Consider the following 16600-nt stretch of genomic DNA (forward strand, 5'->3'; position numbering starts at 1 on the left):
AGCAATAGGTGGCATAATACTAAACCTATGGTTCATATTTAAGGGTGAGAGGTATTTAGACTGATTTTCATCATGTATGATACAACGATCTTATGCGCGCAACATTTTGTTGTTTGTTAAGTTTTTCTGAAAAGTAGGTGAATGGAGTGGTTATATGGTTGCATATTTGCGTAGGAATTTATAATTTGTTGAGCGGGGAACTTGATAGGTGTAAGTGAGTATTGCATTTTATTGTTTTTGTAGCTTGATTTTAATTTTATTAGGTGCGACATTGATCCATACTGGGCAAGTTGTCTGTATTGTTTGTATATATTTAATGTATTAGTTGGTGCTGTCCTTGTATTATTTCCTGATAGACTTCAAATTTGATTTATTCTTAGTAAGATTTTGTTTGAGATTTCATTCATTTGCTTTTGGTTTGGTTTGTTTTGAATTTCGTGCAAAGCTTTGTTTGTTTTTGAATTTCGCGCAAAGCTACTCGAGGGCTATCTGCGCTAGCCGTCCGTAATTCAGCAGTGTAAGATTAGAGGGAAGGCAGCTAGTCATCACCACCAACCGCCAACTCTTGGGCTACTCTTTTACCAACGAATAGTGGGATTGACCATCACATTATAATGCCCCCACGGAAGAAAGGGCCAGTATGTTTGGTGTGACGGGGATTTGAACTGCGACCCTCAGATTAGGAGTCGAATGCCTTAACTACCTGACCATGCCGGGCCCTATATTTTTTTGCTAGCTTAACTTTGTATCGTAAGTAAGCCCAAGAAATTTTGCTGATGTAGCTGTTCGGAGATGTATTCCGTTAAGTTAGAGTTTGGGGTTAATTTTAATTAGTTTCTTTTGTTTTACCTGTACTAAGATTTGTGTTTTTAGTGTATTAATTTTTATTCGTTTCTTAGAACAGTATTCTGCGATGTTACTTAGTGAGAGCTGTAAATTCGTGGCCGCTGTTGTTGGTGTTTCGGAATTCTTCCAAATAGCTAGATTCTCTGTAGATTATGAAATGAAACAGTAATTTAAGTTGAAATATATCTATTTATTTCAAAACGGTTGGTATGGGTATTAACACTTTCACTAATAAAGGAGAGAACAACGTTTCGACCTTCCTAGGTTATCTTCAGGTTAACAACGAGAGAGTTTGCAACTGACAGTTGCCTGACACACGATTAAACAGGTACGGTATTGTAGGGGGGCGTTGCAGTCAGATGTCAGGTTATTTATTAGAACAGGTATAAAGTTGTTTCTTAATATGGGTTTAATTTTGGTTTTAGTTGTTGTATAAGTAGGGCTTCTTTCATTTTGCGTTTATTTATGTTTGTTTCCCTACTTAGTATCTGAGTATTTTCTATGGTTATGTTGTGTTTATTTGATTTTCAGTGTTCAAAAACGTGTGAAGGTGTTTTTTTGTGTTCTTTGAATCTGGTTTTCATTTTTCTGCTTGTTTCTCCAATATAGAAGTCGTAACAGTTATCACATTCTATTTTATAAATAATGTTGGTGTTGTGCTTATCATTTTATTCGTTAATGTCATGTCGCTTACATACATGATGAAGACTATGGGGTTATTTATCCTTCTTTGAGGTATTCCTGCCTCAGAAGTAAAATACTTCGGGTAGGTTCCCTTAACATTTACCCGCCATTTTCTAGAAAGTTAGAAAAGTCCTAAGTGTTAGAACCTCAGAGCTGAGTACTAGATTGTATCGATAGCCTTTTCTGAATGGTGAAGAAAAAAACAATCGTATACTCTCTTTTGTTAAAACTATATATTACGGTTTCGGTCAATCTAACTAAATGATTTATTGTTTGCCGAAATTTTCTAAAACCATTCTGTACTTCCGGCAATTTAAAATTGTGTTCTAGGCAAAGATTTAATCTTTCACTTATTATTATTGTTTCTAAAATTTTTCGTACGCAGCTGTTGTTGTTGTTTTGAATTAAGCACAAAGCTCACCATGGGTATCGAAACTCGGTTTTAGCGTTGTAAGTACTCAGTCGCACGCCTTACGCGCTTGACCATGCCAGGCCCAATTGAAGTATTGTGCGACTGTAATTGCTAGTGTTTTTGCTCCCTCTACTTCGTATCTTTGATATTATAAGGTGATCTCATTTTAGATTTGTTGGTTTGGTTTGAATTTCGCGCAAAGCTACACGAGGGATATCTGCGCTAGCCGTCCTTAATTTTGCAATGTAAGACTAGAGGGAAGGCAGCTAGTCATCATCACCCACCGCCAATTCTTAGATTACTCTTTACCAATGAATAGGGCCCGGCATGGCCTAGCGCGTTAAGGCGTGCGCTTTATAATCTGAGGGTCGCGGGTTCGCGCCCGAGTCGCGCCAAACATGCTCGCCCTCCCAGCCGTGGGGGCGTTATAATGTGACGGTCAATCCCACTATTCGTTGGTAAAAGAGTAGCCCAAGAGTTAGCGGTGGGTGGTGATGACTAGCTGCCTTCCCTCTAGTCTTACACTGCTAAATTAGGGACGGCTAGCACAGATAGCCCTCGAGTAGCTTTGTGCGAAATTCCAAAACAAACAAACAAACCAGTGAATAGTGGGATTGACTGTAACATTATAACGCCCCCACGGCTAAAAGGGCGAGTATGCTTGTTGTGACGGGGATTCGAACCCGCAACTCTCGGATTACGAGTCAAGTGCCTTAAACCACGTGGCCATGCCAGGCCTCCTATTTTAAATGAGGTCAGTTATATGTTCATTTTTGTTTAATGTGATTTTGATAAGACTGGTTGGTTTTCGGCTGATATTATTCTTTCTGCTTTATTAAATTTTATTTTTTGTTTTTAATTCTTCGTTTTGTTTTCTTTGTTTGAACTTCGCACAAAGCTACACAAGGGTTATCCGCGCTAGCCGTCCCTAATTTTGCAGTGTAAGACTAGAGGGAAGGCAGCTAGTCATCGTCACCCACCGCCAACTCTAGGGCTACTCTTTTTATCAGCGAATAGTGGGATTGACCGTTACATTATAACGCCCCTACAGCTGAAAGGGGTAGCATGTCTGGTGCGACGGGGATTCGAACCTATGACCCTCGGATTACGAGTCGAACGCAGGATTATGTGTTCGATGATTATATTGATGTTCACATGTGTTATTATTATTGCTTTGTATTATAGTTTTGCTCTTAGTAGTGTAATCTGTATGTTTCCGGGTATAAAGACGCCCTTCGGCTGTTCTTGTAGCTGGGTATCAACCGTTTGGGGGCAGCGCCTTGATTTAAGTCATCTTTCTGATTAATCGTTTAAATACAATTATCTGTAGTTTGCAGCGTGTGATTTCCGCTGTAATTAGGGATGCCATGTAAGAACCTGGTATTGTAGTTATGATTTTAGAGGGTTTCGGATTATTACTTTGAGTGTTATTTATGTTGTTACTTTCTGTTATTTTTGGTTTATTTGTCTTATTACGCTGTTTTTCTTTTGGACTGTTAAAAATCCTTCACTATCTTGTATAATATCCAATGTAGTGTTATTACTTACCCTTAGCATTACTTTGATAAAATATAGATTTTATTAAGTTTTCTTTAAATCATATTTGCCGTCCTTTTTTTTTCCTCTGATATATGCTTCTAATAAACAACTTGCTGATGTTTTTATACATTCTTTCCTCACGTTGCAGCTAAGCATTACGAAAATTTCCAAGCAGATTACAATTATGTTATACCAAAACTCTCACGAACAAGCTTTACAAATACGTCTTAATTAAAATATTAAAAGGACACTCTCGTCATCAAAATATGAAAGGCTACTCTACAGCAATAAGTATTTCGTTTTTTGTGTGTGTGTAATTTTATTGTACGTTTGTAACCAGTTTATTTAGTTTTGAGTTTGTTAATCCCTTCTTAACATTTATAATGTTACAACACTTAAATAAAAAAGATATGTCAGCATTTTCTTTTTTACTCTTTAGTTTATCTTCAGTCATTATTTTGTAAACTGGCTTTATCTTGTTTTCTTATTTGGTTTTAGATTTAGCTTATGTGGTTTTCGGAAGCTAAATGTGCAGTGAAATTACCCTTATGTGTAACTGTTGTGGTGTCACTCCCTTAGTCTTAGAATATGATTTTAGAAAGTTACGAATTTGTAAATTAACTGGTAAATATGTTCTCTTAAATTTTAACTTTGTAGGACTGGGCCTAGAAAGATCTTGCAATAAAAAGGAAGATAGTGTGACAATCTGAATGATCTTTTGACCAGTAGTGAATATCTTTTTTTTTTTTTTTTTGTATATATTCAGATCATTGTTTAATTTTTGTTCAGGTACATTACGTTTTGTTAGAAATTTCTAGTCCACAGGATATGTGAAGGTTAGTAAACTTGAACTCATTCTCTAACTTGGAAAAAGGGTATATTATTCTGTAATGGTTATACTTACTTTACCATGTTTATGCCATACAGTATTCTTCCCTGAAGTGAAGCATTACTCATTCCAAGAGGTGGTTTATACTTGCACAGATAACATGAGTTGCAAATTTCTCTCCTTTTTAATGTTTAATAGAAATGATGCTCAATGAATGTTAGTAAAGGAATTGTGTAATACCACACTAGTACTGTAGTGGGATTTAAGAGTATGGTATTATTTTGATTTATCTCTGTCTGTATCTGACAGATAATTTACTTATTTTACAAATGTTGCATTTATAATGCCATCAGTCTGGAGAAATTTCACCTGAATCAGGTGAAATAGGTGGATGATATGTATTTGTTTATTTCATGTAACAAGCTTATTTATATCCAGTATTTTGCAATACTTAATAACTTCTGTTATTAACATTAGCATGAGTAGTAGTACTTGTGCATTTTATAGAAGTGCACAATGAATTGCTGGTAATAATACAGAAATACTTCTAAGGGTAGGAAAAAAATTATTACTGTTGGCTGTTGTAATGTTAGAAGTAAAACAGATTGTTAGAGCACTAATCAGAAGGGAAGATTTTCATATAATGGGAATAAGTGAAACCTGCTTAAAAGTAGGCAGTTTTGATGATAATAATGTTTTTGAAATAGAGAAATATAGGTTAATTAATAGGAGACAAAAATACAAAATTCTATAACCTAAGTACTTCCAAGTTTGTGCCCGAAGAAGAAAAGTTCACCTTTCAAGATCACTTGTGTTATAGAGAATTGTATTTTTTGTGTTAAATATAATTTATTGAGCCTTCATCATTCCTAACATAATGAATGGTTACTTAATACAGATAGGACACTGAAGTCATAGGGAAGGGATGCTATATATGTGAAATGTGTTGCATCCTTTAAAAGCTGAAGGTATTAAAGATTAATAACAAAGGCTTTAAGTGGAACTCATATATAATTATATAACATTGAAGAATAAAGCTATGAACTTCTAAAAATTTGAGGTTGGGTGCCTAACCTAGATCTGTGCCTACTTACAGAAAATTGAAGAATATAGTTATACAATATAAATTAGAAACTTGAAACAATGTAAAAAACAGTCATTTTCATTTTATCTAATAGTTAAATTGTACAAGAGTATATGGTGGGTGATGCTGGCAAGCTGCTTTCCTACTAGTCAGCAGTTCAAAATTAGTGGTAGTGGCAGGTAGCCTTAGCAATAGTAGCTTTGTCATAAGAAAAAACAGGGCAAGCAAGTTAAGTGGCAATGGGAATAAAACCCAAAATCCTCAGATTATGAGGTACTTCTCTCCTTCTGAATTACCAGGTAATGCTGGTTCACAACTAAACAAACTTTGATGTAAAAAAACAAATTTATGGTGCACAAAATCTAATTTGATATTCCCAACGGGCAGAGAACAGATATCCAGTTATGTATCTCTGCACTTAACAACAAGCATTATGGAAGTGCTTTGATTACTTGAATAGTTGGAATAGTTGAAAATATTAATAAGCAAAAACTCTACTTTTGATTATTTTTTTATAACACTTAGTTTTAAAACAACTAATTAAGGTTAGTTGATTTTAATGTGATTTTGGTTGATTATATATTTAAAAACAGCTGGTATGGGTAGAGAAGGCACTAATAGAGGAGCGAACAATGTTTTGACCTTCTTCAGGTTGAACCTGACAATGACTGAAGAAGGTCAAAATGTTGTTTGCTCCTCTATTAATACCTTCTCTACCCATACCAGCCATTTTTGAATATATAATTTTTTTTACAAGTGATTTTCTCATCATCACGGATTATTTTAATTGATTGATTGCTGGAATAATTGAAAATAGTAATAATCAAAAATTTCTATTCTTTGAATATATTTATGAATTTAACTGATGTAATTTTTATTAACACATTAGTGGCTTAGCAATTTTCCTATGTTGGTTTGAATATCCAAACATTTTTCTTGCTTACCATTTGGCATCTCGGACAATAATATCTGTTTATTAGGAGAAGAAATCTTTCTTTAATTTTCTTAGGCATTTCTCCAGTCTTTTTTTTTCTCATCTTTTTTCCATTACCTGTAAATGCCTAACATAACATTGGAAGAATAATTCCTTCAGAAGTAATTATAACACTTGTTGCTTAAACACATTAGCTCCCAAGCCTATTTTGCCAATACTTTCTCGGGTCTCCTTAGCTAGTTTACAATAACTTTTTAGGAAGAGTGTATATGTAGCTGTTGTGTCCCAGCCAATAAGTGGCCTATTAAAAATATAATAGAGCACAACTTACCAGTGGGTTGTGTGGGATTTATTGCAAGATTATCATAAAACACTGGTGTATTTTATGGGAGCCAACATGTTAAACCATGTTACCTTCTACTCTGTAGGATAACTATAGAGAAGTATCTTGTGATTGTGGTTTTAAAATAACTTGATTCTATATAACATCTATTTGGGTGTCATACAAACATTGTTATTTCTAAATTTCACATTATGGTGATGTTCTAAAAATAAGATTATCTGGAATAACTTAACATTATAGAAATTGTGAAATTATTGTATAATGTGTAACAAATTTTTGTAAATCTCAGCCCTTTATATAACCATGCTGTCTTGTCAAAAAGTATATACGTTGTAATTGTTTAGTAACCTGACACAGCCGGATTGGTCCAGTCATACTCCAAGAAAAATATTAATACACATAGAAATTTTTTAAGAGTTGAATAGAGCAAATGTGCATGATTTTAGTAGTGTGGTAAATCTAGAATTGCTGTAAAATTGGATGATATAACCACAGATTAGAGAGTTAAGAAAAGAAAAAGCATCAGGTATGGATAGAATCTATACAAAAATGTTAATGGCAGGAGGAAAAATTATGAAATATTTGAAAATGTTTTGTAATAGCATGGCTCAAAGAAAAAGCTGTAAAGAACTGGAGAAATATAGTATTATTATTTCCTTCCCAAGGAAAGGTGATTTGAGCCAGTGTTCAAACTGGACAGGCATTTGCCTACTTTAATGCCTTGTAAAGTGATATTAAGAATTCTGCTGAGCTAGATGAAAGAAGCTGTAGATATGAAGCTGAGACCAAACAAGCATGATTGTTATGAACAGAATTTTATATTACAACATATAATTGAGAAATTTCTTATATGACAATAATTTAGTAATATAATTATAAATTAACTGTAGAAAGGCTTTTGAGATTGTTCATTGGAAATCTAAGGAGCACTGCCAGGAGTGTAGTTATGGTATATATAAAAGCATAGTAAATGTAAGCATTTATACAAAGGCAGTTACAAATGAGTGGAATAGGGGGAGTGATTTAATTATCACACATTAGGCAGTGTAACATTTTATCACTGTTGTTGTTTACCATTACAATTGACTTGGAGGTGAAGGACCTCATGATTGGAAACACTTAGTCGACCAATGACAGAAGTAAAATGGACAAATGGTAACTACTTACACGAGTTGAAGTTTGTAGGTGATATTACTGTAGTGGATTCATCCTTAATAGGCATATCAGAAAAAAAATGGCAAACATAGAAACAGTGAATATTAATGTAGAGAAAACAACAGTTATGAAAGCTGCAATATGTTTGGATGAAACAAGAATTTTGGAAGGTGAATCATTTGAACAGATTTAGGAGTTATGTTAAAGATGTTGCATCAGTTGATGGCAAATGCAACAGGGCAATTATAATGGAAATAAATAAAATTTTGCATTGGGAAGCCTTAATATTTGGAGAATTAAGATATTCAATTTCAGAACTAAAGTGAGGTTGGATCAAACTGTTGTATTATCTGTAATGCTAAGCAGATGTAAAACTTTGGCATTAGATGTGATAAATTCAAGAAAGCTATAAGCGGTCTACCATGATGGTTAACCCTTTCACAATTGGTCAGAGTTCAAAGGCCAAGTCATCATGTTTGTTGACTTACATTCAAAATTTTATTGAAATACTACTTTATGTAATTATGTCAATAAGTCTGGAGTCAAAATGTAGATTATAATTCAAAATTTAATACTGTATATGAATTAATTTCTTAAAAGTAAATATGAAAAGAACACATTTAAATATAGATTTTAGTGAGCCTTGTGGTATGTTGAATGCAGAGCTGTTTAAAATTAAATGTTTGTCGAAATACTAAGTCTATACTTTTGTACAAATTAGGAACTAAAATTACTAATATCATGAAGGTGGAATATAAAATGAGAACCTTGTATCTTTTTATTTTGCTGAGATATAGCTTGTATATTATATCAAACACAGTGGCCCTGTTCACCTCTTTCAATTTTTGGAAATGGTCCCTTATATACACTTACTTTAATATGTGACATGAATAACCTATCAACAGCTTAGAATGTCCCCAGAGTAGTCTTCGTCACCAATTTAATCTTTGAAAATGCTATAGTGTTTTTTCAGTCCAAGATTTCAGTGAGGTAAGTGTTGTCTGCTTGAAGTTTCATATTTTTTAAAATATAAATAAATCTTAGTTACTGAGCTTAAGAAATTATAGTGGAATTTTACAGTATATGTACTTATGATTTTTTTGGTTATTCACCTGTGTATCTATCTATCTATCTATCTATATATCTATCTATCTATATATATACATAAAACTCCTTCTCCCCAAAAAATGTTTTTTAATCTTCCACTCGCAAAATTTTAAAAGGCTTAGCAACCTGTGTCCAGTAGCAACTAAGTTTGAAGGTTCTAGCTTGAAGAGATGATTGTTTCTTTTCTTCTTGATTTATAGTTCAGTATTCTAAGAAAAATAAGTTTAATAATTTATTTCTAAATAGTAATAATCAAAATACACACATATAATGTATAATAATTGAAATGACTGTATATTACAAAATACCAGTCCAATAAAACACATAAGATAGGAAAGGCTTAAGATCAGTTTTATGCTACTGGATACATAACATGAGTGCACATAGACTGCATCAGTGCAAGTTATGTAATGTTAGCTAGGCATGAATGGAAGATCAGTACATAATAAATAATATATATATATAAAGTTATCAGACTTAAGCTATTTAGACTAAACATTTGTATTTTCATATTATACTTTGTAGCATGAAAAAATCATTTTCATTTATTTCTTAATTCTTTTATGATGGTTATGAGGTATATCAAATTAACAGATCCTACATAGGTAAGAGAAAATGACAGACAAAATATAACGTCTTTCTGAAAACAAACATTTCCAATGTATTTAGGAAGCTTTAGAGATTATATGAATAAAACAAGATTTTTTTAGACAAAGAATAGTTTATAATCCTAACAAAAATCACACTTGGAGACTTAACTAAACAGACTAGGTATTTTTACAAATCTTTAGTAAATATACTTCACTTAAAAAGATAAATTTTTTTATACAAAAAACTTGTAATCCTTAGTAAAAGTCTACCAAATTTTGTGCATGTATACATAATACATCAAAAGTTATAGTATAAATACTTGACATGTGCAAATTATACTAAGCCTGTTGTGAAAGGGATAAATGAAAGTGTGGACCAAAGCTACATTATGCAGCAAAAATATCCTGTTTACCAAACTAAATAAAATATACTTCCAGTTAAGGCTATTAAGAAATCAGAAGGAAATGTAATAACTTGTGTTGGAAATAACAAGATAAGATATAGTTGTTTCTCAAGAAAAGTTTGATAACTATCTGGATATTATAAATAATGTGCCTGTGAGATATGAACTTTTCCTGATGCATGAAAGTATTTTAATCTTAAAATGAAAATTACTTTGCATGTTGGATTGGCAATGTTAAAAGAAAACTACATGAAAAAAATTGCTTAACAAGCTTTAAGACTTAATGAAAAAAAAAAAGAAAAGATAGTTTTCTTATGAAAGCATTGTAATGTTTACTGATAATCTGCCAGTTGTTGTGAGCATATGCTTACTAATATAAAAGTTATAGCATGAAAACTATAACAAGCATGGAATGGTCATGTGATGGGTTCCAGGGACCAAGCCCATGTTGAGAGAGTTGAGCTGGTGATTAAAACTGTTTTAAAATTTATAATAAGATGTGTGTGTACATGTAGAAGATAGTAACCAGTAAGAAAAATTGAAATTGTTAAAGTATTATAAATTTATTGCAATAATTATGCTTATTGATTAACAAAAATATCAAACAATTTTCAGTTGAAAGAGATCGTGACAATGTTTTAGCTTAACAAAATCATGCTTAACTTAACAGTTAGCACCATTATTTTAAACAAGCATATCTAGTTTTCTATGCAAATCTACTGAGGGATGAGAAACAGCCCAAAAAGTTTACATTGAGCTTATAAATATGTTTAGTGATTGTTCTGGTAGTACTAAATATACAAACAGTTTTATTTTCAACATGAAAGGAATTAACAATTGATTTAATTTCAAAATAGCCTATAGACAGTGATAAATGTAAAATACTCCACTGTTTTGTTTATACCATTGTGATCTAGAAGTATATCCATGGCTGACTAATGAGTTTCAACACAAGGAATACTACAAAATTAGAAATTAGAACACTGATTATTTAAAAATTGACAGCCTTTTAAGTTTTTGTTCCTTATATTATTTGTATATATTCACCTGAAGAAGGATGTTTAGGTTAGGAACGTTGTTTGATTAATAATAATGATGCACTTTTTTATTATAAATATATTATTGCATTAGTTTTACCTTTGTTCAAATGCCATAATGTTGACATGAAATAGGTGATTTACATTTACAATAAAATTATGACAAAGTAGCAGTTAAAAGTGTGATTGAAATTGAAGTTATAATAAGTAAGATATTTTTTAATTAAAATAAGCATTTAAATAAAATTACATTTATTTAAAAAGAGGATTATATGGATGTTAAAAACACATGGTAAATATTGGAAAACTGCTTTAACAAGATCCCGTCCTTAAATACCCTGCAATTTTTTTTCATTAGATACTTGTTTTACTCTTGCAGTTCCCCACAAATATATAAGCTATGGCTTGGTTTTACACAGTGCTTATACTTTTAGAATCACTCACTGCATGAAAATGTAACCGATAAGTCATTTTATCATTTGCAGTTGTAGTTGCTGCTTAATAAGAGACTAGTTAGCTTTATATTTAATTCCTGATGTTGTCATCAAAATGTTTAATCTCACTCCAAGATATTATGCAAGTGCCATTTTTATGATAAAATACAAGATGTTTCATTAATCCAGGTGTCACAAGAACCTACATTTTAAGTTACAATTGTTTTTTTTACTTAATGCAATGAGAAAATTGTTGTAAGCATGCTCTTTAGTTAAAGCTTTGGATGTATATATCAAAAAGCAATCAGGCCAAATTTTGCTTGTTTTTTCAGTTGTCAAAGTATTATAATATGATGGCCAGTTCCATTATTAGATGGTTGGGAGTTCAAAATAAGAGACTGTGGCATATAGCCCTAATAGCTGTGCAAAAAAAAAGTCAAATTATTTTTCTTATTCTTTAAAAGTTTTCAATCTTTGTAATATAAAATTATAACTATTAGAATTTGGTGCTGATATGGTGTAGCAGTTTTGGAAAAAAACTGGCCACAAACTGCCAGCAATATGAAGAGAAATTTAAAAACTTGCAAATCTCTTATCACAGGTTGAAGGCAATCTTTTAGGAAGTACTATGTGACCAAGAAATTCCATTTTCTGGGTATTATTTTCAAGCTTACTTTTTATTTATTTATTGGAATACCATTTTCAAGTTCTCAACCACAAATACCAATATGTTGGTAATAGATTAAATACTTCTCTCTCTTGATCTGTTGAAACCTTTGCAGGGTAAACTTTACCATACAATTGGCACAGGTCAACCATATAAATGGTTAAACTTTCTATGGTAACCTTCTTCTAACCCTTGAATATGATTCCTTAGATTGCTATTTTCCACCACATTGGCTCACTGGCAGAGTTTAGTAGTGACTGTCTCACTGTTACAAATTGTATTTTGCCATGCCATTAAATTTAAATGGAATGGTCTGTTTTGTATTACTTTTGGGGAACTTTTATTTTCAGCAACACTTTCCTTTTCAATCATCATCTGACCATAATGCCTTTGAGATTGATGAGCATTGGGTCAGTTATTCAGGATGAGCTAAACCTCTGTATGTCAGTTTGCTTGACCCAAAGCTTCTCCTTGGGCTATGTTCACATCTGAAGTATATCTCTTAGCTTGAGAAGGATTACCATTGTCACAAACATAAAACCTGTTCACTTCATCTTTTTGAAATTTGCCATCTCATCAGCTAACAGGTTAGTTCTGGTTAGCTTTTATTGGGGTTTTCTGCAGTGTTCTTAAGTGCTTTGATGAGAGATAAGATTGAATTTCTCTGGCTTGTATTAAGTGTAAGAGTTCTGTACAGACTACCCTATCTGGTTTCAGGCTCATCAGATGGTAAACTGCTTTGAAGATACTTAGTCTGTGTTCCCATGCAAGAGGTCAATCTGTTTGCATCAGATTCTGTTGGTTCTCTTTTTAGTTCTGTTTTAGCAATAAAAAATAATTAATGGAATTTTGCAACTTTAGTGAATTATTCTACTGCTTGTTTGTATGCTCTTCTTCTTCTCAAAAATACCCTTCTAACTGAGAAAGTGTTTACATTTACTGAACAAGAGTTCAAGTAAAAGGGAAGCACTTACTTTAACAAATATATCAAACTCTCCAATAAAATCTTGTGATCATGACACCTATCTGCTCTTTAGTATATACAGAGGAAACTAAATTAACTGGGGAGTTGTGTGAGATAGATCTGCTAGATAACAGGAGCTTTGCTAAAGGTATTAATTATGGTTATCTTATAATGAAGCTTACATGTCCAAAACTTGGATCTCCGAAACTACTGCACTGATCATCACCAATCACAACTGGGTAATATTTTTATAAGCAGTCAGTATGTTTGCAGCTGAGCAATGAATAAAACAATTGAATTTCTACAAAATGATATGTTTCAGGTTTAATTGCTAAAAAATTCAAAACAGGAGTAAGTTTTAAATAGAAAACAATCAAAAACAAACTTGAAAAAAATTTTTAATGAAAATTTTCATGAGTGTCATAACAGAAAAGTAAGGTACTTTCATTGATAATTGCATCTAGAAAGAAATTCTTCAATGAAATCTACTCTGTGATGTAATGCTATGATGATGGCTTATTTTTAAACTAAAATTTCAAGTCTTTTTTTTTCCCATGGATGATGAGCATTATTGAATGTAAAGTATGAGTACATTGTTGTAGAAGGCTGTAGGCCCATTAGTTTTCTACAGAACCAGCAGTTATACTTGCCCAGAAATGAGTATTTCTGCAAAATATTACTAAATCTCTTACCTGCTAGGTTGATGTAAAATGAAGTAACAAAATTGGGCATGAAATGTGTAAAATGAAATGCACAGTATTAATTAGATAAATGCAACGTGTGTATTTGATGTAGTATGAAACATGTTGGACTGTCACTCTTCCTAGTTACTCTCTGATGTTCTAAATTGTGTTTTCTGCAGGTATAACATTTCTTGCTACTCACAAAACTTCTTAATTGTTTTGTCTCTCATGTTTTATGTGAAACTTGCACATATACAGAAAAAGAATAATTCAGAGTAAATATTAGTGTGAAAAAAAAGATACAAATGCATGGTATTTTCAAGTACCACATAGGTTAAGAGGAAGGATACAAGTCTGATAATTTGCAGAATGAAAGGGTTGTCTTATGGGGAAAAAGAGGTTAAAGATGCAGCTATAAACTTGTACTATTCCTTTAGAGGACAGATTGTATATTGTGTATGATATTCTTCTTTCTGCCATGCGACAAACTGTTAGCCATTGTACCCTGTCTGTTTAAATTTGGATTCATTTGTTTAAAGCACAGATCTCCACTTTTTTTGGTGCATTCCCCTTTTCAACCTACTTGTTTATCTCTTGTCATCAGTTTTAGGTTTTTTTTTTTTGTTGTTAGCAGCTACACATTCGTTGAGATCACCTTGTTGTAAGGTATAATAAAATATCTTATTGTTATCAAAGTAAAATTCACACCTGAACTAAAAATAACATATATTTGACCAATTTTTACTTTATAAAGTGTGGTTTTTGTTATTGTTTACTGTAGACCATTGAATTATTAACAGTGCCAGTATCATATATCCCCCATTAGTCTTTTATATAGTTCCTACAGAAACATGTTCTTGTTGCAGTTCTTTGCATGGAGTATTCTTGAACCAGCCATATCTTTGATTTATAGATGATTTTTATGTAGTATTTCAGTTCTGAGAGCAGTAACTGGATTCACATAAAATACTACTGCTGAGCTTAGTTTGACTGCTTGTACTTTATAATAAACTTCATAATTGTGTAGTGTTAACCTATTATTAGCTGCTGAAGAGCATACAAAATGAGCAATTTAACTTAAGCAGTGTTAATGATTAGAAAGTGAATACGTTTCATTATTACAACAATATATGTAATTTCAAAAATTAAATTAATTAATGTTATATTTTAATACATCATACATAAATATGTGAAGGGAAATTATTCAACATAGTAAACTGAAGTTGTGCATATTTTCAAAACAAAACTCAAGTTCAGCAACTGACTATTTATTCATTTTCATTTACATATTTTACCAAACTCCTCTTTGAAATGTAGAAATAAAATTCTAAATTTTGTAATTATCTTGAATTTTTCCATTTTCAAAATTAAACTTGTTTAAATAACTCTTTGTATGAGCATCATATCCAATATAAATTTTGAAATAAATTGAATGTCATACTTGTTCTAGAATTTGATTGGTACTGTGTGTCTTTTGAAAGGTAGATAAATTTCCCATTATAGTTTACTGTATTCAAGGTTTTAAGGTAATAAGCTTCCTATAAACTTTTCCAAAACATTTTCTTGATTAAAATGTAAGAAAATCTTATTTAAGAAATTGAGTAGCCTTTCTTAAGTATTTATTTTTCTCCAATATTGGTATTGGAAAAAAAAAATACAAAACTGTTTTCTCAATCATAAGATTCTCATTGGAAGTTACTTCAAAAGTTATTTTTGTTTCAACCTTCACATTGCAGACAATTTAAGTATATACAAACCTTTGGTTTTTAATTTGAAGTTTAATAAATTTTGATAGTTTTACCCATCTTAAGAAAAGTTTTGTTTTTGTTTAATTTTATAAATTCCAACATCCTCATCCTTTCAGGATCACCACCCTTTGATTTGCCAGCTTTCATTATATAAAAAAAGAAGTTTAATTTTTTGATTGATGAAATATTGAGTTTCCATTAGGTTGAGATATCTTATTTTTAAACAGAATATAATTATATCTTCATAAGGCTGGTGACATAAACATTCTTCGTATGGCATCATTTTACCAGAAACTGATAGCTAAGATGAACTTCCACCTGGCTGGGAAGAACGAGTCCGCGTTGGATGGGAAAGTGTTTTATGTCAAGTAAGAGATGCCTATATATTTTGGTTTAAGACAGTGTAAAGTAGTTAGAATAGGAACTGTTTGTACAACTAGGAGTGCTTGCTGGGAATTAGAATGTTGAAGGTTTTAAAATTTGTAAGTATATTGGGCATGTAAATCTAAAATATTTATTATAGCTAAGTAGGACAAATTTTGAATTGTAGGTGCTGAGTTGTAGTTGTTTTGATAATAAAAATACTGTTTCCTAAAAATCTATTTCTAAAATGATAGTATATCTTTTTGTTTTGTAGTCATGAAACAAAAAGCACACAGTGGATGCATCCTTCTTCTGGAAAAAAGAAAAAAGTTTCTGGAGGTAATGTTAAGAGTTTTTGGAATAATACAGTATCATGACTATAAATAAAACTTGTAACCAGTATAAAATCCTAAAGTATATTAAACTGTTCTCGGAGTTTCATTTAGTGTGATTTACATAACTTTTATTTCAGTCATTTTAACCTTCTTACTATGGACAAGTCAAAGAGAAGTCACAATGTGTTACTTATGTTCAATAGTTAATTAAACAACTTTATTAATAAAGTATGTAAATAAAGTTGGCATCAAAACATTGCTTATAATTACATATTTCGTATGTTCTAATTTCTTAATTAAAATCAAAATTCTAAATATTGTTCATTTGTGTGTCATATGGCATGCCCTCTTATCTAATTATCAGAGTAACCATTCCAGGTAAATTATTTTGGAAGCTCATGGTCATTCCTGAAAAGAATAAAGAGTACTACTCACATTATTT

General features: G+C 31.6%; 1 protein-coding gene across 4 annotated transcripts; it reads left to right on the top strand.

Annotated features, from left to right (window-relative positions):
- Positions 1-2878: 2878 nt before the first annotated feature.
- LOC143237451 (WW domain-containing oxidoreductase-like) lies at positions 2879-16557 on the top strand. Of its 4 annotated transcripts, none has more exons than XM_076476715.1 (3): positions 2879-3788; positions 15710-15828; positions 16098-16557. In XM_076476715.1, exons 2-3 carry the CDS (start codon positions 15734-15736, stop codon positions 16198-16200), a joined length of 198 nt encoding a protein of 65 aa, XP_076332830.1. In that variant the 5' UTR covers positions 2879-3788; positions 15710-15733; the 3' UTR covers positions 16201-16557. The 4 variants fall into 4 exon arrangements, with proteins under 4 accessions (XP_076332830.1, XP_076332829.1, XP_076332828.1 ...); XM_076476714.1 differs by having other exon boundaries at positions 2881-3772; positions 15688-15828; XM_076476713.1 differs by having other exon boundaries at positions 2885-3772.
- Positions 16558-16600: the final 43 nt, after the last annotated feature.

This window comes from Tachypleus tridentatus, chromosome 13 (genome assembly GCF_004210375.1).
Source record: "Tachypleus tridentatus isolate NWPU-2018 chromosome 13, ASM421037v1, whole genome shotgun sequence".
Classification (NCBI taxonomy): domain Eukaryota; kingdom Metazoa; phylum Arthropoda; class Merostomata; order Xiphosura; family Limulidae; genus Tachypleus; species Tachypleus tridentatus.